At 40.2% G+C, this 25,511-nt stretch overlaps 3 protein-coding genes and 2 long non-coding RNA genes across 5 annotated transcripts; 1 reads left to right on the top strand and 4 right to left on the bottom strand.

Annotated features, from left to right (window-relative positions):
* The first annotated feature begins 1,772 nt into the window (after positions 1–1,772).
* Positions 1,773–3,805, top strand: LOC118221687 (galactose-binding lectin l-1-like). Its single transcript, XM_035406976.1, has 4 exons — positions 1,773–1,851; positions 2,400–2,482; positions 2,643–2,814; positions 3,461–3,805. The coding sequence occupies exons 1-4, from the start codon at positions 1,846–1,848 to the stop codon at positions 3,629–3,631; spliced, it is 432 nt and encodes a 143-aa protein (XP_035262867.1). The 5' UTR covers positions 1,773–1,845; the 3' UTR covers positions 3,632–3,805.
* A 7,870-nt stretch (positions 3,806–11,675) lies between these two features.
* Positions 11,676–13,419, bottom strand: LOC118217109 (galactose-binding lectin l-1-like). Its single transcript, XM_035398920.1, has 4 exons — positions 13,177–13,419; positions 12,603–12,682; positions 12,255–12,426; positions 11,676–11,966 (listed from the first exon to the last, which is right to left on the bottom strand). Exons 1-4 carry the CDS (start codon positions 13,180–13,182, stop codon positions 11,796–11,798), a joined length of 429 nt encoding a protein of 142 aa, XP_035254811.1. The 5' UTR covers positions 13,183–13,419; the 3' UTR covers positions 11,676–11,795.
* A 2,846-nt stretch (positions 13,420–16,265) lies between these two features.
* Positions 16,266–17,456, bottom strand: LOC118219711. The gene is made up of 3 exons (XR_004763828.1): positions 17,365–17,456; positions 17,113–17,271; positions 16,266–16,348 (listed from the first exon to the last, which is right to left on the bottom strand). It is a non-coding gene; the product is annotated as an uncharacterized LOC118219711 (long non-coding RNA).
* Positions 17,457–18,296: 840 nt separating this feature from the next.
* LOC118221338 (galactose-binding lectin l-1-like) lies at positions 18,297–20,997 on the bottom strand. The gene is made up of 4 exons (XM_035406313.1): positions 20,792–20,997; positions 20,264–20,343; positions 19,914–20,085; positions 18,297–18,658 (listed from the first exon to the last, which is right to left on the bottom strand). The coding sequence occupies exons 1-4, from the start codon at positions 20,795–20,797 to the stop codon at positions 18,488–18,490; spliced, it is 429 nt and encodes a 142-aa protein (XP_035262204.1). The 5' UTR covers positions 20,798–20,997; the 3' UTR covers positions 18,297–18,487.
* A 2,569-nt stretch (positions 20,998–23,566) lies between these two features.
* On the bottom strand, positions 23,567–25,224 carry LOC118221342. The gene is made up of 3 exons (XR_004764094.1): positions 24,968–25,224; positions 24,716–24,874; positions 23,567–23,961 (listed from the first exon to the last, which is right to left on the bottom strand). It is a non-coding gene; the product is annotated as an uncharacterized LOC118221342 (long non-coding RNA).
* Between the last annotated feature and the right edge of the window lie 287 nt (positions 25,225–25,511).

The following is a 25,511-nucleotide window of genomic DNA, read 5'->3' as shown; positions in this document are numbered from 1 at the left end:
TCCGCCTCATGTCCACCGACGGCAGGGCTGAGCTCAGAGGCCCCCCCAGCGACCACCGGCTTGCTCCAGACTGGTGGCATGAAAAAAAAAAAAAAAAAAAAACTCCGCTGGGTCCAGCACTGGCTGGATTCTTCTGTCAGGCTGCGTGGGGGGGTTGGACCCAAACGCAGAGGTCAAAAATACCATGAACACAAAAAGATACTTAAGAAGCTAAAAAAAACCAGGAGGGCACCATGAACAATCAGGCCACAGAAGAAGAAGGGAAAATGAGACAGCCAGAAAACAATGATTGGACAATTGGAAACAATCATACAATTAACACAGGGGGATCAGGACACAAAACAGAAGTGCCCCCATTTGGCGGCCCAACAGGGAAAATGGGAACGCAGGACCATGACAGATATAGAGAGGGAGCCCATTTCCCGCCTGGTTTCATATGTCGAACATAAGATAAATAATAAGAGACAGGTAATGGTGAATCTATTGAAGCATGCAGAGAATTGCATAGGGAATTATCCAAGCTGCTAAACCAGAAATTGCAAACAAAAAAGCACAAATTCCTATTCAGAAAAGGTGCGGCTGATGCAATGCATCAAGGCCTTTGGGTTGTATAATGAGATGGGCTTGAACAAGGCAAGAGACGGAGCTGGATGAGGCTTCTGGAGAAGAGAACAGAAATGCAAAATGGGTTTAGAAAGAGCTTAACACCAAGCAGGGTGCATGCTAATGGAAAGAGTCTGCTATTGGGCAAAAATGTAAAAGAACAACCCTCAATCATTCATCTCTATTTCAGCTCGATGGCATAATCTAGCCTGGCCACTCATATTCCAACATAAGCGCTTTCTTTCAAAAGTGTGGTCGTGTTGTGCCAGAACATAACAGAGTGTTAACAGAACATAACAGGTTTATTCAAAGAATAAACTAAACTAAAAAACTACTGGAACTTAATGGAATTAAGCAAATATGAAGAAAGTAAATGAAAAACAATTAGCACTGCAATAAAAACATTAGCGCTTCTTGATTGTATGGATTTTAACTGCACCTAAATTAATTATGATTTATGGAAAGAGAACACACATGGAACATGATTTATAATAACAGTAACACACACAGAACATAAATTTGAGGTTGGGGAGATATCTTGAGAATTGAGTAGGTTCTGCGTGTGCCCTCAAATGCAACAATGGGTTAGAAGTGCTGGCTGGTTCCAGTAGAGTAAGGGAGGCACAAAGATGGATTGAACTGCAAATACTGCTGAATCAGGGAAAGGTTATTTTGTAAAATTGTAATAAACATAACATTGATAGTTTGAGTTTGGGACCATTTGTGAAGCATTCAATATAAAGAGACTGACGTTTAAAAAGTAGGAAATGTAAATGTAACAAAGACAGTAAAGTGTAAAAGTTACTTAAACTACACTTACTGAACTTACATCTGAACGTCTCAACTGTTCAACTTGTGAAAAAGAAATTAAGAGCAAAGTAACAGTGCACATCATTAATTGAAAACAAGTGCTACTAAGTGTTACCTGAACAGATAAAATGAACATGTTTTACATATTCTCTTTACATAGAATTCTGAAACAAATCAAGCTGAGAAGATTCAACTGCAGGTATATTGCTTCTATTGGCAAAGATGTCATTCAAATGTAAGATCACGGCTTATAATATATGCATAATTGCTCTAGGCCTATTATTTTCTCATCGATGTGATTGGTTAGAGCTTGCAAATGCAAACCGTTGCTAGTCTCAGTTTCACATAAATACGTGAATCTTGCCTCACATTTCACTTCGCTTTGCAACCAGAACTGTACTGTAGTGAAGAGTCCGCAGCTGAACAGCCAAGATGGGTGTAAGTATAGAGAATTTTTCATTTGAAAAAGCTGAAAAAAGAATGCCTACAGAATGCTGTAAATGATGTGCATAGAGTAATTTGTTCAGATTTAGAGAATCCAAATCCATCTTACAGTTGAAATATACTTAATGTGACATAAAGAAAGAGGATATTTACACAATAGATAAAGCGAAGAGAAAGTTGAAACCGATATTAATTATTTATCTAATTGTTTAGTACTTAAGCATTCACCAAACGGAGCCCTTGTAGCTCAGTGTGCAGCTATCACCAGCTCTGCTTATCATGGGGGGCATTCCTTGCTCATAGCTTCCCTCCTGAGAAAATTGTGTAATTTATCATTGAACTATGAAAATGGCGACTTTCTCACTTCAAATGCCTGAGAGAAGTAAAAGAGTCATTGTACGGAATGCAGACATATTTGGCCGTCTTCTTACTGCACATAATCACAAGAGAAATACATGCATCAGTGTGAAAGCGGTTTGCATGTACAGAAGGAAATCTTTGTGCTTGCACTATAAGTGTGTCTGCTTTTTTGTCTTTTTTAGCTACCAATGCAGTTGAGAAACCTGACCTTTAGGTCAGGAATGGAACTGTGTGTCAAAGGTGTTATCCAATCCTCTGTGATTCGGTAAGCCAGTACTTTATTGCTATGAGGCCTGTTTACTGTATTCACTAAACCACTTACTGACTTCATCTATGACCATCCATTTAAAAAAAAACAAAAGATCTCATCATTTCCTGCTTTCTGGTCGGTTACCTTCCCTTGTGCGGCTCCCTTTATCTCACAGTTTCGCGATCAACGTGGGCCACTCCAGTGACCTCATCGCACTGCACTTCAACCCACGCTTCAACTATGCTGGGGACGTCCGCACCATCGTCCTGAACACCAAAAAAGATGAAACCTGGCAAGAAGAGCAGAGAAGCAAAGAATTCCCCTTTGAGGCAGGGCAGGACTTTGAGGTGAGGCCTGGGACAGGGACACACTGAGTTGTAGGCCCTCACTCCTTTGCACCTGCGTTCAATGGATCAGCCTGAAACGGCTAAATGAAAAGCCTTTGCATCATACAAAATGATGAGAAATTTCACCCAAGAATTGTTAGGCACCATCCTATGGATAATTGACCTTCACAATTCTGCATGCAAGATATATTGACCCTTTAAAAAGAGGTCTGAAATTCTGTACCAGGACAGCAGAGCTTCATGACAAATATTTCAGTCAAATCATTCAGAGTGGTGTTTGGTTATGAGAACCTCCAATGATGAATTGGCACCACTGAATGCTCTCCACAGTAATTAATACCAAACTATTCTACATTTCCTCCAGTGTTATGTTTTTTATTTGAGAAATTTCTGAAAATAAATATTCCCAACAAAAGATAAATATGTAGCCTAAATATGAAGCACAAAACTGCACTGTTAAGATTTGAATATTTTTTTATTCATAGATCTGTTGTGGGTTCATTGTTTTAAACTGCAGGTGTGGTGTTTTAGTGTGTTCTCTGTGAGTTGGACTGTGTTAACGTTCTTCTTTGGTATCTTACCTCTCCTGCCTTTTTTCCACATCCCTCTTTTTAACTTTCTTATGTTCTCTCATTCTATCTCCCAGGTGACCATTGTCTTCAACTCTGACACTTTTGACATTTATCTGTCAAATGGCAGCATGGTGCAGTTCCCCAACCGTCTGGGTAGCATGGCATACAAATACATTTCGTTTGGGGGAGAAGCCAGGGTCCGAGACATAAGTGTGAGACCATCTGACAAACCAACCAAGAAATAGACATCCCACTTCTGACTCCCGGTTGGCTGCTCGGCTCCCTGCTTCGATCCCTGCAGATGTGCTACAACTGCATTTTGTCTGCACCTCCCAAACATCATGCCTTTAATCTTTTGTTTCTCTACAACATTGCGCTTCTGTCTGTACAATCTCACTCAGCATGGAAGTTAATAAATAGCTAGCAACTAAATATTGGTGCCTGTGTGTGGATGTTTACTTGTACGTATTTTATCAGGATTTGACACTTATGTAATAGCCTGGTCTGAGGTGTTTATGGTTGGATGGATAACAGATTCAACTTCACACATTTTCCATTTACACAGCCGGATATTTTCCAAAGAGATTCAGGTCAGGTTATATGTTAAGAGGAGTACTGTTAATGCTCCTGTATGGCATGCCGTTTAAGCTTTTATTCAACTGGTTTTTGATATCAATAATGACATTTTAACTACTTAAAATTGGAATTCTTGATATCAGGAATTTAATTTTAACTAGTTATAATTAAAGCCCCATTCATTTCAATGGGTGTGAGGGTGGGGAAGTGTTAACGACCACATGCAACTACAGTGAATTCAAAAGGGGGTTTCTTTTAAGTTACCACCAAAGTGGAAACCACTAGGTCTCAGTAAGAGACTCGAGGAGGGGGTAACAAAAAGAAAAGACTCAACTCCTAAGGGAGAATATCCCAACACAATGTAATAGTCTCAGCGGGACAAGGATCTAAAGCGTAGGGAGTGAGTAGAAATTTAGTACGACTGCAGTGCAGTCGGAAGAAAAGAAAAGAAAAGGTGCCTCGTAACGAGGAAGGCAAAACGGCATTTAAAGTAAAATAAAGAATGCAGCTAAGTGTTTAGCAGGACCGAAGTCTTACTACTAATCAAAGCTATATTGAAAAATCCTATACCTTTTTCATCACCACACTTTTCTCTAAGAGAGCTTTTCTCTGTACCGGCTTTCGTGTACGTCAGTAGACACTAACGCAAAGAACAGATCTCCCGTGAGCGTATATAAGCTCTCTAAATCAGGTGCAAACAATCGGTCGTAATCAAAAGCAATCACGGAGCGCCCTCAGGCGGTCCAGAAGATTACCACACTCAGTTACCCGTATTCACCACTGGGAAGATTGATTTAAGATTCAAACATCTTAGTAATGTAATGCTCTGTAGGTGTATCAGCACAGATCTTTTACAACTGCAACAGCCCCATATATGCTGTACCTCAAACAACATGTATTCACCACTGGGAAGATTGCTTTAAGATTCAAACATCTTAGTAATGTAATGCTCTGTATAGAATTTTCTCATTTGTGGATATTAAAGCCAGCCAGACTTCCCACTTTCATAAAGCATGCTTCACTTCCAAAATGGCCATGTGTGCTATTTGAGACCACATATCTTGTATCACTCTTTCAACTGTGTTGGTACCTAGCATCCAATTATTTAACTGGTGTGATTAACTGATAGCTCCTTTATTTGATTGTATATTACAGAGTGTCGAGTATATTTCTATGATCTCTGAAGGATATGAATCTAATTTTCAGCTCATTTCTTCAGGTCATATAGTTACTACATTACATCATAAATATCAAACAAGTAGTCCTATGGTGTAGTTGGTACAGCACTGCGCTCGCAGCATAAAGATTGTGAATTGGCTCAGGGGACTACATATGGTTAAAAATGTCTGTTAAGAAATATGTAGATGCATATGCGGCACTCGGTGCGCCGGAGAGGCGGATTGGTCTCGGCTGCGCAGGCCGGTGGAGAGAGCACACGCACCTGGGCTGCGTTAGCTAATCAGTCCAAGTGTTTAAAGGTGTGCTGCTCACCACAGTTCGGGTCCCGAAACCAGGAGATCACACTGAGAGTATGTTTCTTTATTTGAATAGCGTTTAATTTCCGTTTTGTTCTTTTAACAAGACGGGGGAAAACGTGAACCCCTCCTGAAAAGTGGGAGGAGCTGGCCAGCTACGAGCAGGGAACTGAAATAGTTGTCACTCTGTTTTACTTTTTTGTCTTTGTTATTTTAGCTTGTGTTTTTAGTTAATTATTTTTGCCTGGAACCTGTGAGGGGAAGGGTGAAGATGGCGATTATTTTATTTCATGTTTGTGTGGGTTCCCTCTCCAGTTTCGGCACCAAACTGTCACACGCCAGAAATAAAATAAACGATCATCACCCTTCCTCCTCATTGGTTTCGGGCAAAAATGATAATAATGTACTGGAAAATGGAATGGAATGGAAAATACTGCACATTGTGGCTGTCTTTTAAATGTTGGTGAGAAAGTGGGTTTCACATGAGGAAGTTTTTGTGAGAGGCCTAATTTTTTCAATTAGTAGTCCCATCTAAATTTCAACAAATGGTGCTTCAGGTTTCACATGACAAAACAGCACATCATATGGGGGTTATGAAAACATATGAATGCATGCTGTGCCATTTTGTCTGGCCTCAGTTAAAACAAGATGTTTCAGTTTTTATTAAAACCTGTCACCTGCAGTGGGTCAGTCATTTGAACAATTGATTATTTACTGTGTGGATCCTCTGATTCGGTCTTGTTTTGGTAATACTTACTTACTTACAGTTGTGCCGGGTCATAAGGTATCCAGCTGCTTATACACTGCACAGAATTACAGCCAAATCAGTGGTTAGGGCTTAAGCATAGTCCATCTCCGTATTTGGTACACCTAAGATCATTCAAAGTGACCTAGGAACTGACTTTACCTTCCAGCTGTTTTCTCAGGTCCTCCAACAACACCATATAAAGCACAATGCATCTTCAGCTGACCTTGCACAAAAGAGTCCAGGTATGTTGGAACGATCCCACCAGACGTTGAAGCTATTGCTGCTGAGTTGAGACTGGGCAGGGGGCTTGCCATGCTTACTCCTGACAGCTAGAGAAGTCATTCAGGAAAGCGCTGGTTTTAACCCAAATTATCTGGTTTTTGGACATACCGTGTGTGGCCCATTTTATGTTTTAAGGGATGCGTGGCAGTCATCTGAGTCTCCCAAAAACATAATTGACTGTGAATGGCTTTAGGCATCGACTACATGATGCACGAGTAAAAGCAAAACAGGAACTGCAGTTTTCACAGAAGAAAATAAAAGTTATTTACGATAGTGGAGCGGAGGAAAGGCAGTTTAGTTCAGGGGATCAAAGCCTTGCCCTTTTATCTATTTTTTGTTTGCCATTCATGGCTAAAAATACTAGTCCCTTTACTGTGTTGTGCAAAGATTCTGATCAGAACTACTGTATTTAATAGCTACTCCTGATCACAGAAACTCAACTAAACTTTACCATGTTAATTCATTGAAGCCTTATTTTGTTTGTGAATTGAGCTCTTTGAGTGAATGAAATGGTTTGTCACCATTTGTTGAACCTGCCCTCTTGTCCACTTCTGCCAAGGTTCCTCCTCATAGGGTGACAGCATATGAGGGGGACAGTGAGGTGACGCGTGATGACAGCATGCTGCTAGGGCATTTCAGAGTATTGACAATCATATAAATGTTTGCACTGTGAATAATTAAGACTGATGATAATATTGTTAAAGATAACATTCCCAAGATGGTCATCTTGCCATTTAGTTTATATAGTTTATATATAGCTTGTGAATAACCAGAACTTGTTCTAATTTATATCCAGTTGTTTGAATGGTATTAAGATGGCAGCATAGTAATTATTTTAATAAATTCAGCCAATAAAATAGAAATATATAGATCACATTATAATATTCATTCCTCAGAAAAGAGGTTTGTCGGTGACTCTATCACTGAGTGACTGTCGGTGCACAGTGGTTAGCCATGACTTTGATTTGCCAATTACATTTGGACAGATATTAGTTGTCATGTGTCTACATACTCATAGCAGACAGTTTTATCGAAAGCAATGTGCAGTATATGAATGCACACATTTTTAAGCATATGGAGCCCCCTGAGCAAACCCACAATCTTTGCGTTGCCAGCACAGTGCTATACAAATTGAGCCATTGGACTACCAGTTTGATGCTTATAATGTACTGTAGCAACTATACGACCTGTTATGGGTCAAGGCCAAGTTATGGGTTGAAAATTAGATTCATATTGCACTTGTATGCTCTTGACACTCTATAATATACAATCAAATACAGGATCTGTTAGTTAATCACAGGTAATCACACTAAATTTAAATATTGTATGCTATGTACCAACTCAGTTAGTGGAGAAGCTCTGCTGAAAGAGTGATACATATGGTCTCAAATAGAACACATGGACACATGTGAAACTGAACAATCTGTATGTGTATTGTCTCTGGCTTTAATATCAAAAAATGCCAATATACGGTACAAAGCATTATGCTCAGAGTATGATTTTGGCTCTTTGAAAGAAGGTTTGAAACTGAAGTAATCTGCCCAGTGGTGAGTACAGGTGCATCAACATTAACTCCCGTTATTAAGAAACCTGACCTGGATCTCTCCAGAAAATAAAAAAATAAATAAAATGTATGAAATTTGATCTATGTTATTCACCTATCATAAACAGCACTGACCAGCCTAGCAAAAATACTGTAAAACTGTATCCTGACAAGGTATGTACTAGTGAAAATCTACACACAGGCACAAATATTTTCTTGCTAGTGATTTATTTTCAAACCTGGAATGATTTCCATACTGAGTGAGTTTTCACTGAAACATGTGCAATGTTGCAGAGAAGCACAACATTAACGAGCGTGATGTTTGGGAGGTGCAGACAAAGTGCTGTTGTAGCACATCTGTAGGAAGGAAGCAGGGTGCAGAGGAACCAACCAGGAGTCAGAAGAGAGATGTCTATCTCTTGGATGGTTTTAAAGATGGTCTCACACTTATGTCTTTGATTGTGGCATCTCCCGCAAAGATAATGCATTTGTATTTCTGGCTACTCAGACGATTGGGAAACCGCACCATGTTGCCAAGGAAGTTCTGCATGTGTGTATCATGGACAATGAGAGCTAGCATGAGCCGCGTTTCCACCAAAATTACCCGGAACTTTTAGTCCCAGGAACTACTTTTCAAGGAACTAAAAGTTTCCTTCAGCCCATTGTTGTCTGCGTTTCCACCGTGGTCTAAAGTCCTGCGAAGATTAGGCAAATTAGCCCACTGACGTATGAAAAAGCAACGTTGTCGTCGGTCCACCTGTCCTATGATTTCTTCTGTAGCCCCATAATACCACCGAAGTAGCCTACATTATTTTCTAATAACCGGGACAGCCTGGAGGGGTTTATTCCACTTATATACAACGGGTTACCAACAATGACTATATATGGTTACTTTTGTATTTATTGATTTTTATCGATTTAATCACCTGAAATTTAAATATTCTTCCGCAGCCATTTGGGCATATTTTACCGTTGTTGGTGGTTGAACTTGGACCGTTGTTATGCAACAAATAGGATATAACAGGCCAATAGTCAGATTGTAACTGTTTTATATATCCTCTCAAACATTCACTTTCATGTCTTGACATCCGAGAATGAATTCACATTTCACAAATAACTGGCAACAACAGCAGAAAACATGCACACGTTGTTAACAATTTGCTGTTGAATTGATTACTTTCTCATCGTCAATTCCATATAGGCTAATCGCAAAATGACAAGAATAGAACGTGAAAATTTAAATTAGCAGTGGTACAGCCACCGTTTGCTTTCCTTCAAAGTTACTGCTAGCCGAGCAGCGAAGTGTGCCCTCCAGATGCGAACCATGCACCATAAATTAGTCCATAGTCTTCCTGGTCTTTTTGTGGAATTGAAAAATGAGTAAAATTATGGCCGTCTGAAAAAAGCAAAAGTGACGATTACTAGAATTAACCTGTTATTTTACCCTGACAAAAAGTACAGAAGGTGATTTCCAGTTTGCTTTTACTGTATCACCAATGTAAATTACGCAGAACTACCGCATACCTCACATAACGTGTTGAGTCAATTACAACGGGCTAACAAAGAAAATCTGGAAGAAAATATTCAGCAACTGAATGAAACCGTTTGAATGTTTTGGTATGTAATATGCTGTCCCAGCACAAATGCTTAGCATTTTATAAAGCGAATACTAAAGCAAGAAAAGAACAGAAGAGCACACGTTATAATTCCAAGACGTTGGCAGGCTATAACCAAAAGTAGGCTACTGCGCCGCATAACATACAAGTTTGATTTCAAGTTATTATGAAAATAAATCGGTTTGCGGCTGCAGATTTTTAAAAATGGCGGTTGAAATAAAACACTGCAAGTAGTCGACCAATCAGAAATTTTCAGCGCTTGCACCCCACCCCAAAGGTTCCGGTACTTTTGGAAAGTACTACCCCCCCCAGCAGAGACTTTTTTGGGGGTAAAATAAAGTCCCCGGAACTTAATTTAGACCCTAGTTCCTGCGGTCAAAACGCACTGAGTTCCTCAAAAGGTTCCTAGTTCCGGGGTAAAGTTCCTGCGGTGGAAACTCGGCTATGGAGGGGGTGGTTCTGGGACGCTGGAACTAACTGTTGAGCCTTCCCGAGGTGTCGTGGGCCCAACTTGACAAAACACCGGTGAAGGGAGGTGCCCACTTGATATGCTGGCTTGTGTAACACTTCTCTTCTATGTTGTGTTTTATAAAAGACTCAGCATCCGTCATCGTCTTCATGTTTTATTCCGTTACAAGAAACATCCTATCAACAGCCCGTCTGCATGTTCAACTCTCTGCAACACACACTGACTGGGGCGAACGCAACGTCACTTCTGCCCCAATGAACACACACTCACCGACTGGCACGTATATATATATATAAATATATATATATAAACATATAAAAATAAATTCATATAAAAATAAATTACTTACGCCATTACTTAAAAGAAACATATACAACAAAAACAATAGTCTGTACAATCCGGATTATTCTAACTGAAACATTATCCTGATAACTTAAAATAACGAAAAAATACTAAAATACATGACACTTAACAAGGAGAGATACGGTACCTGTTACAAGAAACATCTTATCAATAGCCCGTCTGCATGTTCATCTCTCTGCAACACGCTGTTCGAAACACACATTCCCATGTGAAACTGTGCACTAGCTAACAACTAGTACATCGGCATTAGCTCAAACACTCAAATACAAATAGCTCCGAAAATATTAACTTTAAGAGTCATCACATTCAGGAGAGATGTCTACTTTAACTTTATGTTTGACACCATATCATTTAAATTGAACCATACATATTTTAAAGTGTTATATTTACAATATCTACTGGACAAATTTTTCACGGTGACCTACCACTGAACACACGCTCACCGACTGGGACGAACACAACGTCACTTCCGTCCCTAGTCAGCAAACGCCCAACCCAATCAGCAGCGTGCAGCATAGGCTGAGAGAAACATACAAACAGCCAATACAAAGGCAAGTGGAATATTTACAATAATCCGTTGCACTCGCACTGCCTATCTATCTACATGTTGGGTTGTGGTGACCATTAGGGGCCATGTGGTAGGGTATGTAGCATCGGCATTGTCAATACCTGGAACTCGCATCAATGGAGCACGGGTCTGTTGAAGTTGGCAATGCTGTTTGGGGGCCGCTATGGGCCATGTAATACATTCGTAGTGTGTAGTCCCATAGTATAAATATGCATAGGCATGTTTGACTTTCTTTTGGCAATGGGATTGGGTTTCTTCATTGAGCGATTATTCTTATCATTAGGGCACAAGTATCTTGTGTTTATTATTAAAATAATTTGGGGGGAATCTGTGACTAACAAATGCATATCTGTATCGCCAATCACATGAAATCAATAGATAAGTGCTTAATGAATCTATTTCAGTTGACTGATTTACGTTTATTACCTCAATAAAATATTCAAAATGATAAGTGTTGCATTTATATTGTTGTTCAGTGTAGAAAGGACTTGATACAATCCTCCCCCCTCCCTCCCTCCCTCCCCCCCCCCCCCCTACCACCCAACACAGACACCAACCCTCATCCCAAATGACTATACACTCACAGGCATCAAGATTTTCTTGCTAGAAATTTATTGTAAAGCTGGGATTATTTCCATACTCAGTGAGTTTTCATAGACATCAGAGAAATGCAGAGGCAGAAGACTAAATTCCCTGATGGTCGGGTGGTGTAGTTGCAGTGAAGCAGTAGGCAGGAAGGAGGAAGCCAAGCAGCCAATCAGCAGCCACACTATTTCTTGGTAGCTTTTCCAGATGGCTTCACAATTATTTCTTGGATCGTAGCATCTCCCACAAAGAAAATGTGCTTGTATTTGTTGAGACCCAGACGGTTGGGGAACTGCACCATTTTGCCACTTGACAGATAAATGTCAAAAGTGTCAAGGTTGAAAACAATGGTCACCTTGGAGATAGAAAGATAGGTAGAAAGTTAAAAAAAGAAAAATGGGGGGAGAAGGCAGGAGAAGAAGAATGTTAGCAGTCCAACTTACAAAGAACACACTATGACTGCAGTGAAAAACAATGCAATAAATCTACAAATAAATAAGCCAAAAGGCTCATTTTCATCTGTAGTCCCTGGCCAAAGTGTTATAAAAAGGCTTCCTAAAAAGAAGAACACTTTGTTTACAGATCATATCTACCTTTCTGGCATCTGCCTACTTGTTCTATAATTTACTTTCCCAGGCCTCACCTCAAACTCCTGCTCTGCCTCAAATGGGAAGTCTTTTTCTTTCTGCTGTTCTTGCCAGGATCCATCTTTCTTGGTGTCCAAGATGATGGTACGGATGTCCCCATGATAGTTGAAACGTGGGTCAAAGTGCAGTGCAATTTTATCTTCGGTGAGCCCCACATTGATAGAGAAACTGAAAAAGAAACAGAGTAGCGCAAGGGATGGCAACCAATCAGAATGCAGACCTCGAATAGAGAGAATGGTGTTCATTGATATTTTAAATTAAGATGGATGATCATAAATGCAGCCAGCAAGTGATTTGCCAGGTGAATAACAGGCTCCATAGAGACAGAGGCAGTAATGACTCACCGAACCGGATTGGGTTTGACGACGCCTTTGACCTTCAGTTCCATTCCTGTACTGAAGTTTATGTTTTTCACCTCCATGTACTGTTTACAACAGAACAGAAGCAATCAGGGACATTTATGCTCAACGCATCCTGAAGGCCTTCTCGTACACTGATGCATGCATTTCTCTAGTGATTATCTGCAACATGAAAGCATGAAAATGTATCTACACTCCATAAACTAGATTTTTTTACTTGTCTTGGGAGTTATACTAGAAAGTCAAAACTTTTATAATAAAATGAAAACTTAAACCATCTTCTCAACAGTGCAACATTACTGTCCAAAGATTGTGCCCCATCTACAACACAAGCAGAGCTGGAGATGGCATCACACTGAGACATTGTTTGCTTTGTGATCCATACCAGTTACTCTGCCTTTCTCTTAACTATTTCTTGACATCTTTTATTGTGTTGCGTTAAGAGTATTTCAATGATTTGATTTAGCTGAATTTATCAAATTAATTACTCCATGTGTATCATAAACAGCATTCTGTTTCTTTGTTGTGTATGTTTTAGATGAAAATCCTCTATACTTACAGACATCTTGGCAGTTCAGTTGCTGATTCCTCACAGCTGTATGACTCTGGTTGTAATGTGGAGTAAACTGTAAGGTGTGACTCACGTTTTTATGTGCCAGTGAGATAAGCCTTGCCGAGATCTAACCAATGAAATTGACAGATAATAGGCCTAAAGAAATTGCATTTCTATTACCTGAGACAGAACCAAATGAAAAACCAAATTCACATTTGAATATCTGGGAATGACTACTACTACATCAAGGGAACAATGATTATTTGGCTATTTCGTTGAATTACTATTATTACATCAAGGGGAAAAAGTTAAGATTGACATGTTTCGGAGCAAAACTGTAATGTGCCTGTGCTTGCGGTGGTGCTGCCCCTCGCTTTCTCATTCCCTGCTAATTGCTGATTCGGGCCACCTGGAGTCTACCCTTTATAGGGACCTCACTCCCTCTGCTCGGTGCTCTTGCATTTTACAAGCAGCCGGTAACGCCCTGGGTATTTCGAGCGCTAGATGCGACTTACTCGATGGCTATCTGGTACGGGAGCTAAACACGTAGCAACCGGGGCACTTGAGAGTTGTCACTTTTCATAGAAGGTATTTGTGGATAGAGTTATCTCCAGCTGGTCTCAGGCTTGAGCTGAGAGACCTTACTTACCTAGGCGTGTGTTGTTTTTGGTTCTCAGTCAAGAGACTTTCATCCTGTTTTGGAGGATTGCCTTTTGTTTGGCCTTTTGCCAGGGTTTATTCCCCTTTTTCCTTTCTCCTACCTCGCTCAGTGGTTGACTGCTGTTCGCAGTCAGCTTTTAGACTCCCCGTTGATTTATTGTCCGCTTCTGACATTGCTCGCCAGCCCCAACCTTACAAAAACTCCATCAGAGTTACGTGTCAGTCTTCATTCATAATTGGTAGAAAAGTGCTGTCCTAAAGCCTCTTATAACAAATGTTTCACAAATAGCATAAAATTGTACATTTTCTGTTTATAATATTATTGTATTATTGATTATGCAGTATTCATGGTTCAGTCCATTTTTATGCCTCACTTTCTCTATTTGCACCAGTAAGCCATTCTGGCACATTGTTACATTTGAGGGCACCTACAGTTATTCAAAACTCCTGGTCAATTCCTAAGAGATCTCCCCTACCTCAGATATCTGTTACATGTGTGTTACTATGACCTATAAATTATGTTTCACGTGTGTTCCTGTGTTTAATAAATCATGTTACATGTTTGTTCCTACGTTCAATAAACATCAACTTTATCTATACTGTGTGTTTGTCATGATTCTGTAGTGTCTCCTGGCAGGGTGGTTCTTAGAGTACTTTTCTTGGTAGGTGGTGTACCTTTTGTGTTTAATTTTGTGGATTTTGAGATGGCTGCTTATGATTACAAGCTGAAACTGGTCAGACAAACCTGCTGGACCATTGTTATGTTATGGCATGGTGTGCTTGTAGAAATCGTTGATGACTACTTGTAGGGAAAAATACATTTCCTGCTTCAGTGTTTTTGGATGGTCACCTAACACAATCAACCTAATTCAATTATCAAGAGGGGGTTAGGATCAAAGCCTTGTGATGACGGCACAACCAGGGCGAGGCCAGAGTAATCAATGGGTTTGAGACAGGAGGTCTCGGTGACAATGACCATTTGGTTTCCTTCCACACCACATACATATGTAACAGTGTCCATTTGTTTGCCTGTCACCCAATCCGGGACAGGAACCTGCATTTTATTTCAGTGTTCTATTTCAGGCGTGTGACATAAAAGCTTGTACCCACACATCACTATGGTGTGATTGAACTGCCTTGCTTTCACCTGGTATGCTGCATACTGTATTAAAGACTATTTTTGCTTTGTTAATAAATTGTTATTGACTTGAACTTGAAGTTGTACTTTACAAAGGGCCAAATTCCTACACTACTTCACTCTGATGATACGGTTCGATATAAGTGAGGTTTGGATTCAGCTGGGCTGGCTGCAGTGAAGCCAATTATCAATTTAATTTGGTTAATTGGTTGATTGAGTAGCTAAGGGGCAGTTATTTTTTCTCATAGGTGTTATGGGTGTTTGAAAACTTTTTTCATTGAATAAATAATAGTACTGTTTTGTGTTTACTCAGGTTTCCTTTGTTTAATCTTTTTAAATGTCTGTAATATTACTTTTGCCTAAAGATCTGAAACCATTACGTTTTATCAATATGCGATAATGGAGGAAAGTCAGGGAGGGGACAAACAGCACTGTTAGAACTTATTACAATATTACATTATTTTGTTTATCTGTTGAATATGAACCGGTGATGAGAGAGTCTGACTTGATAAATGTAGGTACTTGTCATTGTATTTTATTTGATGTTTCTTTGAGAGAAGGTGGCTCAGTTTAAATGGCACAGCCATAGCGATGCATTGTCAAGCAATTTAAACCTGTCTTAAATGGACCACCAGCTCTTTTCTGCCTACAGCTGGTCATGTGATGTGGTCAGTGTATAACAATTCAGAAATGGCTTAGCTCAACAGACAAAGCATGGCAATAACAGGGGTTTGATTGTTGATTTTCCCGGGGGGTGGGGTGGTTTGCTTCCCCATAGATTCTGGTCAGCAGGGCAAGACCATCCCCATGCCTTTCCCGGTGGAGAAGAGGAGAGGTTTTTTATATTCCACAATTTTCACGCAAACGAGCATAATCACAAGATATTTTGCAATACTGCAGACTCATGCATAAATAAAGCAATCTTTGTTCTGTACAATCTTAATATGTAGCCTGCAGCCTTTAATAATTACGATTTCCCTGTCTTGTCACATAATACCTTGAAATACAAAATGACTTTTATACAAAACTGAATGTTAAAAAAGAATTATGATTTGCATTTGTTCTTTTTTGCTCCCACAGCTGTGAATTAATGTTTCAACATTACAGTGAAGGTGTGTCTTTTTCAAATGTTTTAAACAAATGAAAGCCAGTCTCCCTGCTTCGTGGTCCATGAGATTCAGAGGTTGCGTGTGAGTCACACATAGCTTGTCACGATCCCTTTCCCCTTTCCTTGCTTCTATCCATTCTTTCCTTCTCCTTTACTCCTTTCTCAAACTTTATTTTCTTCCTCCATACCCCTGCCACACATCTCACTCTCTTACTTCCTTCCTTCTTTCATCTCTGCCTTCCTTCTTTCTATCATTTTAATTGGCTGTGGTCCTGGGAAGAACATAAGGAGATAGTGTGGGGATAGACTGAAATAGTGTTTGGGTGGGGGGGGGGAGGAGGGGGGGGCACCAGGGGGGTAGCATTGCAGTTTCCAGCACTAAGACTGGAATATGAGCTGTCACCAGTCAGGTGCTAGAGAAATGAAAAGACTGGTGTAGTATAATGGGTAAGGAGCTGGTCTTGTAACCTGAAGGTCATAGGCTTGATTCCCAGGCATACATCCCAGATACATATCTTGCTTCAGTATATATCCTGCTGTACAAATGGATAAATGTAAATGCTATGTAAAACGTTATGTAAGTCGCTCTGGATAAGAGCATCTGCTAAATTCCCGTAATGTAATTATATACATGGAATAATATGCATGAGCCCGCCAGAAGAGAGACAGCAGAAGACAACTTGCTAGTTTTATTAAGGAATGGGAAGAAATACAGTCCACCCAAGAACGATTCAACCGGAAGTTATTGGCACTTGTGAATAGAGCAATTAATGTTGTTGTTGATGTTGATGCAGTCAGTAGCAGAAGATACTTTCTATAAAAGCTTTGTAAAATAAAATCATGATAGTGCGATCGACATTAAAAAAGGAGACAGAAGCAGAATTGATGGTGAGGACTTGGAGCTGGAGCTTGGTAAGGGCTGCAGTCAAAGCCTTTCCAGACTGCAAGCTTTCTACCTCAACAGAAATGCTGGACTATATATATGCAAAACCTCCTAGATTTACAGCCCAACCTGGAGCCCGAACTCAAGACTTACCTGCGGTCTACAATGTATCAGATCACCGCCTGCCAGATCACGCCATTATATCAAAAGAGCAGAAAGTCTGAAGAATCCTGGACATGGAGGACACGATAGCCACATTAGCAAATGCTAAAGCCTGGAAGGTGGATATGATCATCTGAGCACCAGCACCTCCTTTGAAAAAGGTAAACAATTTTCATTAATTTTTGACATATGATGACTGAATTTAATGGGAAATTTTGACATAATGTGACTGAAAATGCATACTTATGTATGTATGTGCTAGCATGATTAGTGTCAGTCCTTCAGTTTTGTGCTTTTTCTTCTGCCCTCAGGGCTCATTCTATAGCCGTGTTTCCACAAACGTATTTTGATGCACCATTTTGAGCATTTTGCTATTTATGGAAACAGCAAAATGCGCAAAACGTTTTTTACGCTCGGTTGAGCTGGTTTTTCAAAAAAGAGTTAATGCGCAAAATGAGAAATGGAAACAGTTTTTTCGAATAAGTTCTGACGTAGCGGACATTTAAGTCATATGACTGATCAGTTTGCAACCTCTTCTTCTACTCTGTTTATTACAGCCATGCGTAACGTAGCCTATACCGCCAACTTCTGACGTAACTACGCTTTGCGTAGCCTGGTTCATTCGCTCCAAACCAGTTAATGAAAACACTCTGAATTCGCATTTTCTTTCTTTTTTTTCTTTTTTGCGATATTTCAAAAGTTCGCTTAAAATTTGTTTGACAATTTAATGGAAATTTGGCTTATAATTGCCTGCAGTCTTGGATTTGGCTCACAGATAGGACAGCCAAGAGTGAAAGAGAGCAAAACAAAACTGAACCAAGCAAAAAAAAACAAAACAGAGTAGATCAAAAGAGCAAAACACAGCTGATCAGTGTGGTTATAAAGAACAATAGATCCGAGCACAACAAAGCCTGGCCATGGACCCCCTATAGTACTCCTGTTAAAAAGTCACTGACCAGGCTAGGAAACACTGCAAAGCAAGAAAAATTAAAGAGTGAATTTGTGACCATTAAAATACATACACACAAAAGATATGTAGAAAGGACTTGACACCAACACCCACCGCTCCCCCCCCCCCCACACCCCCCCACCCCCCCCCCCACACCCCCCCCCCCCCCCCCACACACACCCGCCCCTTTACCCAAATAAACAAAATAAACATCCAGACACAGGCATTAAGATTTTCTTGCTTGAAATTTATTTCATTCAAAGCTGGAATGATTCTTGAGTTTGCACAGACACGCAGAGAGGCACAAGATTAAAGGCGCTGATGTATGGGAGGCGCAGACAAAGTAGTATGTTGTAGCACAGCTGCAGGAAGGAAGCAGGGAGCAGATCAGCCAATCAGGGGACAAAAAAGGGATGTCTATCTCTTGGTTGGTTTGTCAGACACATCCACACTTATGGTTTTGACTGTGGCATCCCCCACAAAGAAAATGTATTTGTATTCCTGGTCACCCAGACGGTTGGGGAAGTGCACCACCTGGCCATCTGGCAGATAAATGTCAAAAGTATCAAAGTTGAAGACAATGGACACCTGAGAGAGGAGAGATTGTAGGAAAGTTAAAAAGAGAGATGGGGAGAGAAGGCAGGAGAGATAAGTTACCAAGAAGAATGTTAACATAGTCCAAATCTTTACAATACAGGTCAGTAACTACCTTTCTGTCATTTACTTATTTGTTCTATCACCTACTTTTGTTGTTTCAAGTTATTTTCTATAATTTCTCATTGAATAAAGAGCATAACACTGGAAGAGGTGTAGAAGAGTTTGGGATTTAATTGCTGTGGAGAACATTCAATGATTCCGGTTCACCTGGAGATTCTCACAATAACCAAACTCCACTCTGAATGATTAAAACATCATTCACGAAGCCCTGCTGTGACGAGTGTGTGTGAAAGAATTTATCTTACATGCAGGATTGTGAAGGGAAGTTATCCATAAAATGGTGGCTAATAATTTATGGGTGCAGTGCCTCATCTGAATGTATTATGCAAGTGTTTTTCATTTAGCAGTTTCAGGCTGATCCATTGAACACAGGTGCAGAGGAGTGGATGAAGGCTCGAGTGAGGGCCTCCAACTCAGGCCCCTAGTCCCAGTTCACCTCCTAAACACTGCCCTTGTGTTTCGAGTTACGCTTAATTATAAATGTCACAGGCATAAGGGCCACTTACAAGTGAGGGCAGGTATCGAGGTGAAAGGGAGCATAAAAAGCAGCAGGTGTGTGGAGATGCAGTTTTGGTCTCCAACGATTTATAATTTACAGATCGGAATTTACAAAGAATTAATTATTGTCAATAATGAATCAATATCACTTACAAAAAATACCATTATCACTTGTAAAGCATGTCATTTAACAGCTGGGGACAATGAGCAACTTTGAACCTCCACATTTGCATTACAAATAATGAATACCACAATTTAGATGTTACTGGTGTTATCAGTACACTTTAATTGACAAAATCTGCATCATTTGAGAAAACACAGTGATGACCATGATAAATGTAGTTAGTTCTGCGATGCTTTAACAACTTTGGTAACAGCATTGAGCAACGCAATGCCTGCTGGGTCAGCACTCGCTTTAATTTTTAACTCGCCAGCACTTTAATTTCCTTGTTTTTGAGGGAGCATCGGAGAGCAGAACATCTACTGTCCCTTACTGAAATTTCACTCAGCTGTGGGACAACCCTTGTACAAGATGGCGATTCTTGTGAGTGTGCAAAATGAGTGTATGGGCAGAGTGATTAGGAGGTGAATTGGCGCTGGGCCATGGTCTCCCTGTCAAAGGCCTCACCTGAAATGCCTTCCCTGCTGTGAAGGGGAATCTAGGATCTTTCAGTTCTTCTTGCCATTTGCCGCTGGCCTTGCTGTTCGTGATCAATTGGCGTTTGTCATTTCCACTGTTGAAACGTATGTCAACGTGCAGCGCAATGTCTTCGTAAGTGTGGCCCACATTGATAGAGTTACTGGGTGAGAAACAGAGTAGCACAAGGCAGGTCAACCAATAAGAAAGCAGGAAGTGAATAGAGAGCATGGTTTTCACCAGCATTTTAAAAAGATGGGTGGATGATTATGGACGAAGTCAGCAAGTGATTCAGAAAGTGAGTAACAGGCCCCATAGAGACAAAGGCAAAAATGACTCACCGTTCTGGATTGTCGTCGAAGACACCGTTGACCTTCAGTTCCATTCCTGGCTTGAAGATCAGGTTTTTCACCTCCACTAACTGTTTATAACAGAATAGAGACCAGAAACATGTATGGTGAAAGCATCATGAGGGCCTTTTCATAAATGCAAACCTCTTTCACACTGATGCATGCATTTCTCTTGTGATTATCAGCAGCATGAAAGCATGCTGCTGATAATCAAAAAAAGCAAAAGAATACTAAAAAATACTAATACATCACCATACAAAGACTGTGCCCCATCTACACGCACAAGCAGAGCTGGGGTTGGCATCATACTGAGAAACAGTTTCCTTACTAATATGTTCGAGTCACCTTTACTCTAACTCTATATTTTGTAGAAGTGTCATCTTTCATTATGTAATGTAAAGAGCATTTCAACGACTTGATTGAGTTGAATTTATTAAATCAAATTAATTACTCCATGTGTATCATGTATTCTGTGATTCTATGTTGTGTATGTTTTAGATGAAAATCCTCTATACTTACATCCATCTTGGCAGTTCAGTTGCTGATTCCTCACAGCTGTATGGCTCTGGTTGTAATGTGGAGTAAACTGTAAGGTGTGACTCACGTTTTTATGTGCTAGTGAGATAAGCCTTGCCGAGATCTAACCAATGAAATTGACAGATAATAGGCCTAAAGCAATTGCATTTCTATTACCTGAGACAGAACCAAATGAAAAACCAAATTCACATTTGAATATCTGGGAGTGACTACTACTACATCAAGGGAACAATGATTATTTGGCTATTTCGTTGAATTACTATTATTACATCAAGGGGAAAAAATTAAGATTGACATGTTTCGGAGCAAAACTGTAATGTGCCTGTGCTTGCGGTGGTGCTGCCCCTCGCTTTCTCATTCCCTGCTAATTGCTGATTCGGGCCACCTGGAGTCTACCCTTTATAGGGACCTCACTCCCTCTGCTCGGTGCTCTTGCATTTTACAAGCAGCTGGTAACGCCCTGGGTATTTAGAGCGCTAGATGCGACTTACTCGATGGCTATCTGGTACGGGAGCTAAACACGTAGCAACCGGGGCACTTGAGAGTTGTCACTTTTCATAGAAGGTATTTGTGGATAGAGTTATCTCCAGCTAGTCTCAGGCTTGAGCTGAGAGATCTTACTTACCTAGGCGTGTGTTGTTTTTGGTTCTCAGTCAAGAGACTTTCGTCCTGTTTTTGAGGATTGCCTTTTGTTTGGCCTTTTGCCAGGGTTTATTCCCCTTTTTCCTTTCTCCTACCTCGCTCAGTGGTTGACTGCTGTTCGCAGTCAGCTTTTAGACTCCCCGTTGATTTATTGTCCGCTTCTGACATTGCTCGCCAGCCCCAACCTTACAAAAACTCCATCAGAGTTACGTGTCAGTCTTCATTCATAATTGATAGGAAAGTGCTGTCCTAAAGCCTCTTATAACAAATGTTTCACAAATAGCATAAAATTGTACATTTTCTGTTTATAATATTATTGTATTATTGATTCTGCAGTATTCATGGTTCAGTCCATTTTTATGCCTCACTTTCTCTATTTGCACCAGTAGGCCATTCTGGCACATTGTTACATTTGAGGGCTCCTACAGTTATTCAAAACTCCTGGTCAATTCCTAAGAGATCTCCCCTACCTCAGATATCTGTTACATGTGTGTTACTATGACCTATAAATTATGTTCCACGTGTGTTCCTGTGTTTAATAAATCATGTTACATGTGTGATCCTACGTTCAATAAACATCAACTTTATCTATACTGTGTGTTTGTCATGATTCTGTAGTGTCTCCTGGCAGGGTGGTTCTTAGAGTACTTTTCTTGGTAGGTGGTGTACCTTTTGTGTTTAATTTTGTGGATTTTGAGATGGCTGCTTATGATTACAAGCTGAAACTGGTCAGACAAACCTGCTGGACCATTGTTATGTTATGGCATGGTGTGCTTGTAGAAATCTTTGATGACTACTTGTAGGGAAAAATACATTTCCTGCTTCAGTGTTTTTGGATGGTCACCTAACACAATCAACCTAATTCAATTATCAAGAGGGGGTTAGGATCAAAGCCTTGTGATGACGGCACAACCAGGGCGAGGCCAGAGTAATCAATGGGTTTGAGACAGGAGGTCTCGGTGACAATGACCATTTGGTTTCCTTCCACACCACATACATATGTAACAGTGTCCATTTGTTTGCCTGTCACCCAATCCGGGACAGGAACCTGCATTTTATTTCAGTGTTCTATTTCAGGCGTGTGGCATAAAAGCTTGTACCCACACATCACTATGGTGATTGAACTGCCTTGCTTTCACCTGGCATGCTGCATACTGTATTAAAGACTATTTTTGCTTTGTTAATAAATTGTTATTGACTTGAACTTGGAGTTGTACTTTACAAAGGGCCAAATTCCTACACTACTTCACTCTGATGATACGGTTCGATATAAGTGAGGTTTGGATTCAGCTGGGCTGGCTGCAGTGAAGCCAATTATCAATTTAATTTGGTTAATTGGTTGATTGAGTAACTAAGGGGCAGTTATTTTTTCTCATAGGTGATATGGGTGTTTGAAAACTTTTTTCATTGAATAAATAATAGTACTGTTTTGTGTTTACTCAGGTTTCCTTTGTTTAATCTTTTTAAATGTCTGTAATATTACTTTTGCCTAAAGATCTGAAACCATTACGTTTTATCAATATGCGATAATGGAGGAAAATCAGGGAGGGGACAAACAGCACTGTTAGAACTTATTACAATATTACATTATTTTGTTTATCTGTTGAATATGAACCGGTGATGAGAGAGTCTGACTTGATAAATGTAGGTACTTGTCATTGTATTTTATTTGATGTTTCTTTGAGAGAAGGTGGCTCAGTTTAAATGGCACAGCCATAGCGATGCATTGTCAAGCAATTTAAACCTGTCTTAAATGGACCACCAGCTCTTTTCTGCCTACAGCTGGTCATGTGACGTGGTCAGTGTATAACAATTCAGAAATGGCTTAGCTCAACAGACAAAGCATGGCAATAACAGGGGTTTGATTGTTGATTTTCCCGGGGGGTGGGGTGGTTTGCTTCCCCATAAATTCTGGTCAGCAGGGCAAGACCATCCCCATGCCTTTCCCGGTGGAGAAGAGGAGAGGTTTTTTATATTCCACAATTTTCACGCAAACAAGCATAATCACAAGATATTTTGCAATACTGCAGACTCACGCATAAATAAAGCAATCTTTGCTCTGTACAATCTTAATATGTAGCCTGCAGCCTTTAATAATTACGATTTCCCTGTCTTGTCACATAATACCTTGAAATACAAAATGACTTTTTTACAAAACTGAATGTTAAAAAAAAATTATGATTTGCATTTGTTCTTTTTTGCCCCCACAGCTGTGAATTAATGTTTCAACATTACAGTGAAGGTGTGTCTTTTTCAAATGTTTTAAACAAATGAAAGCCAGTCTCCCTGCTTCGTGGTCCATGAGATTCAGAGGTTGCGTGTGAGTCACACATAGCTTGTCACGATCCCTTTCCCCTTTCCTTGCTTCTATCCATTCTTTCCTTCTCCTTTACTCCTTTCTCAAACTTTATTTTCTTCCTCCATCCCCCTGCCACACATCTCACTCTCTTACTTCCTTCCTTCTTTCATCTCTGCCTTCCTTCTTTCTATCATTTTAATTGGCTGTGGTCCTGGGAAGAACACAAGGAGATAGTGTGGGGATAGACTGAAATAGTGTTTGGGTGGGGGGGGGGGGGGGGGTGGGGGCACCAGGGGGGTAGCATTGCAGTTTCCAGCACTAAGACTGGAATATGAGCTGTCACCAGTCAGGTGCTAGAGAAATGAAAAGACTGGTGTAGTATAATGGGTAAGGAGCTGGTCTTGTCATAGGCTTGATTCCCAGGCATACATCCCAGATACATATCTTGCTTCAGTATATATCCTGCTGTACAAATGGATAAATGTAAATGCTATGTAAAACGTTATGTAAGTCGCTCTGGATAAGAGCATCTGCTAAATTCCCGTAATGTAATTATATACATGGAATAATATGCATGAGCCCGCCAGAAGAGAGACAGCAGAAGACAACTTGCTAGTTTTATTAAGGAATGGGAAGAAATACAGTCCACCCAAGAACGATTCAACCGGAAGTTATTGGCACTTGTGAATAGAGCAATTAATGTTGTTGTTGATGTTGATGCAGTCAGTAGCAGAAGATACTTTCTATAAAAGCTTTGTAAAATAAAATCATGATAGTGCGATCGACATTAAAAAAGGAGACAGAAGCAGAATTGATGGTGAGGACTTGGAGCTGGAGCTTGGTAAGGGCTGCAGTCAAAGCCTTTCCAGACTGCAAGCTTTCTACCTCAACAGAAATGCTGGACTATATATATGCAAAACCTCCTAGATTTACAGCCCAACCTGGAGCCCGAACTCAAGACTTACCTGCGGTCTACAATGTATCAGATCACCGCCTGCCAGATCACGCCATTATATCAAAAGAGCAGAAAGTCTGAAGAATCCTGGACATGGAGGACACGATAGCCACATTAGCAAATGCTAAAGCCTGGAAGGTGGATATGATCATCTGAGCACCAGCACCTCCTTTGAAAAAGGTAAACAATTTTCATTAATTTTTGACTTATGATGACTGAATTTAATGGGAAATTTTGACATAACGTGACTGAAAATGCATACTTATGTATGTATGTGCTAGCATGATTAGTGTCAGTCCTTCAGTTTTGTGCTTTTTCTTCTGCCCTCAGGGCTCATTCTATAGCCGTGTTTCCACAAACGTATTTTGATGCGCATTTTGCCATTTTGCGCATTTTGCTATTTATGGAAACAGCAAAATGCGCAAAACGTTTTTACGCTCAGTTGAGCTGGTTTTTCAAAAAAGAGTTAATGCGCAAAATGAGAAATGGAAACAGTTTTTTCGAATAAGTTCTGACGTAGCGGACATTTAAGTCATATGACTGATCAGTCTGCAACCTCTTCTTCCACTCTGTTTACAGCCATGCGTAACGTAGCCTATACCGCCAACTTCTGACGTAACTACGCTTTGCGTAGCCTGGTTCATTCGCTCCAAACCAGTTAATGGAAACACTCTGAATTCGCATTTTCTTTCTTTTTTTTTTCTTTTTTGCGATATTTCAAACGTTCGCTTAAAATTCGTTTGACAATTTAATGGAAATTTGGCTTATAATTGCCTGCAGTCTTGGATTTGGCTCACAGATAGGAC

Source organism: Anguilla anguilla, chromosome 2 (assembly GCF_013347855.1).
Source record: "Anguilla anguilla isolate fAngAng1 chromosome 2, fAngAng1.pri, whole genome shotgun sequence".
NCBI classification, from domain to species: Eukaryota; Metazoa; Chordata; class Actinopteri; order Anguilliformes; family Anguillidae; genus Anguilla; species Anguilla anguilla.
The sequence above is the reverse complement of the archived record's forward strand: the minus strand, read 5'-3'. Positions and strand labels throughout refer to the sequence as shown.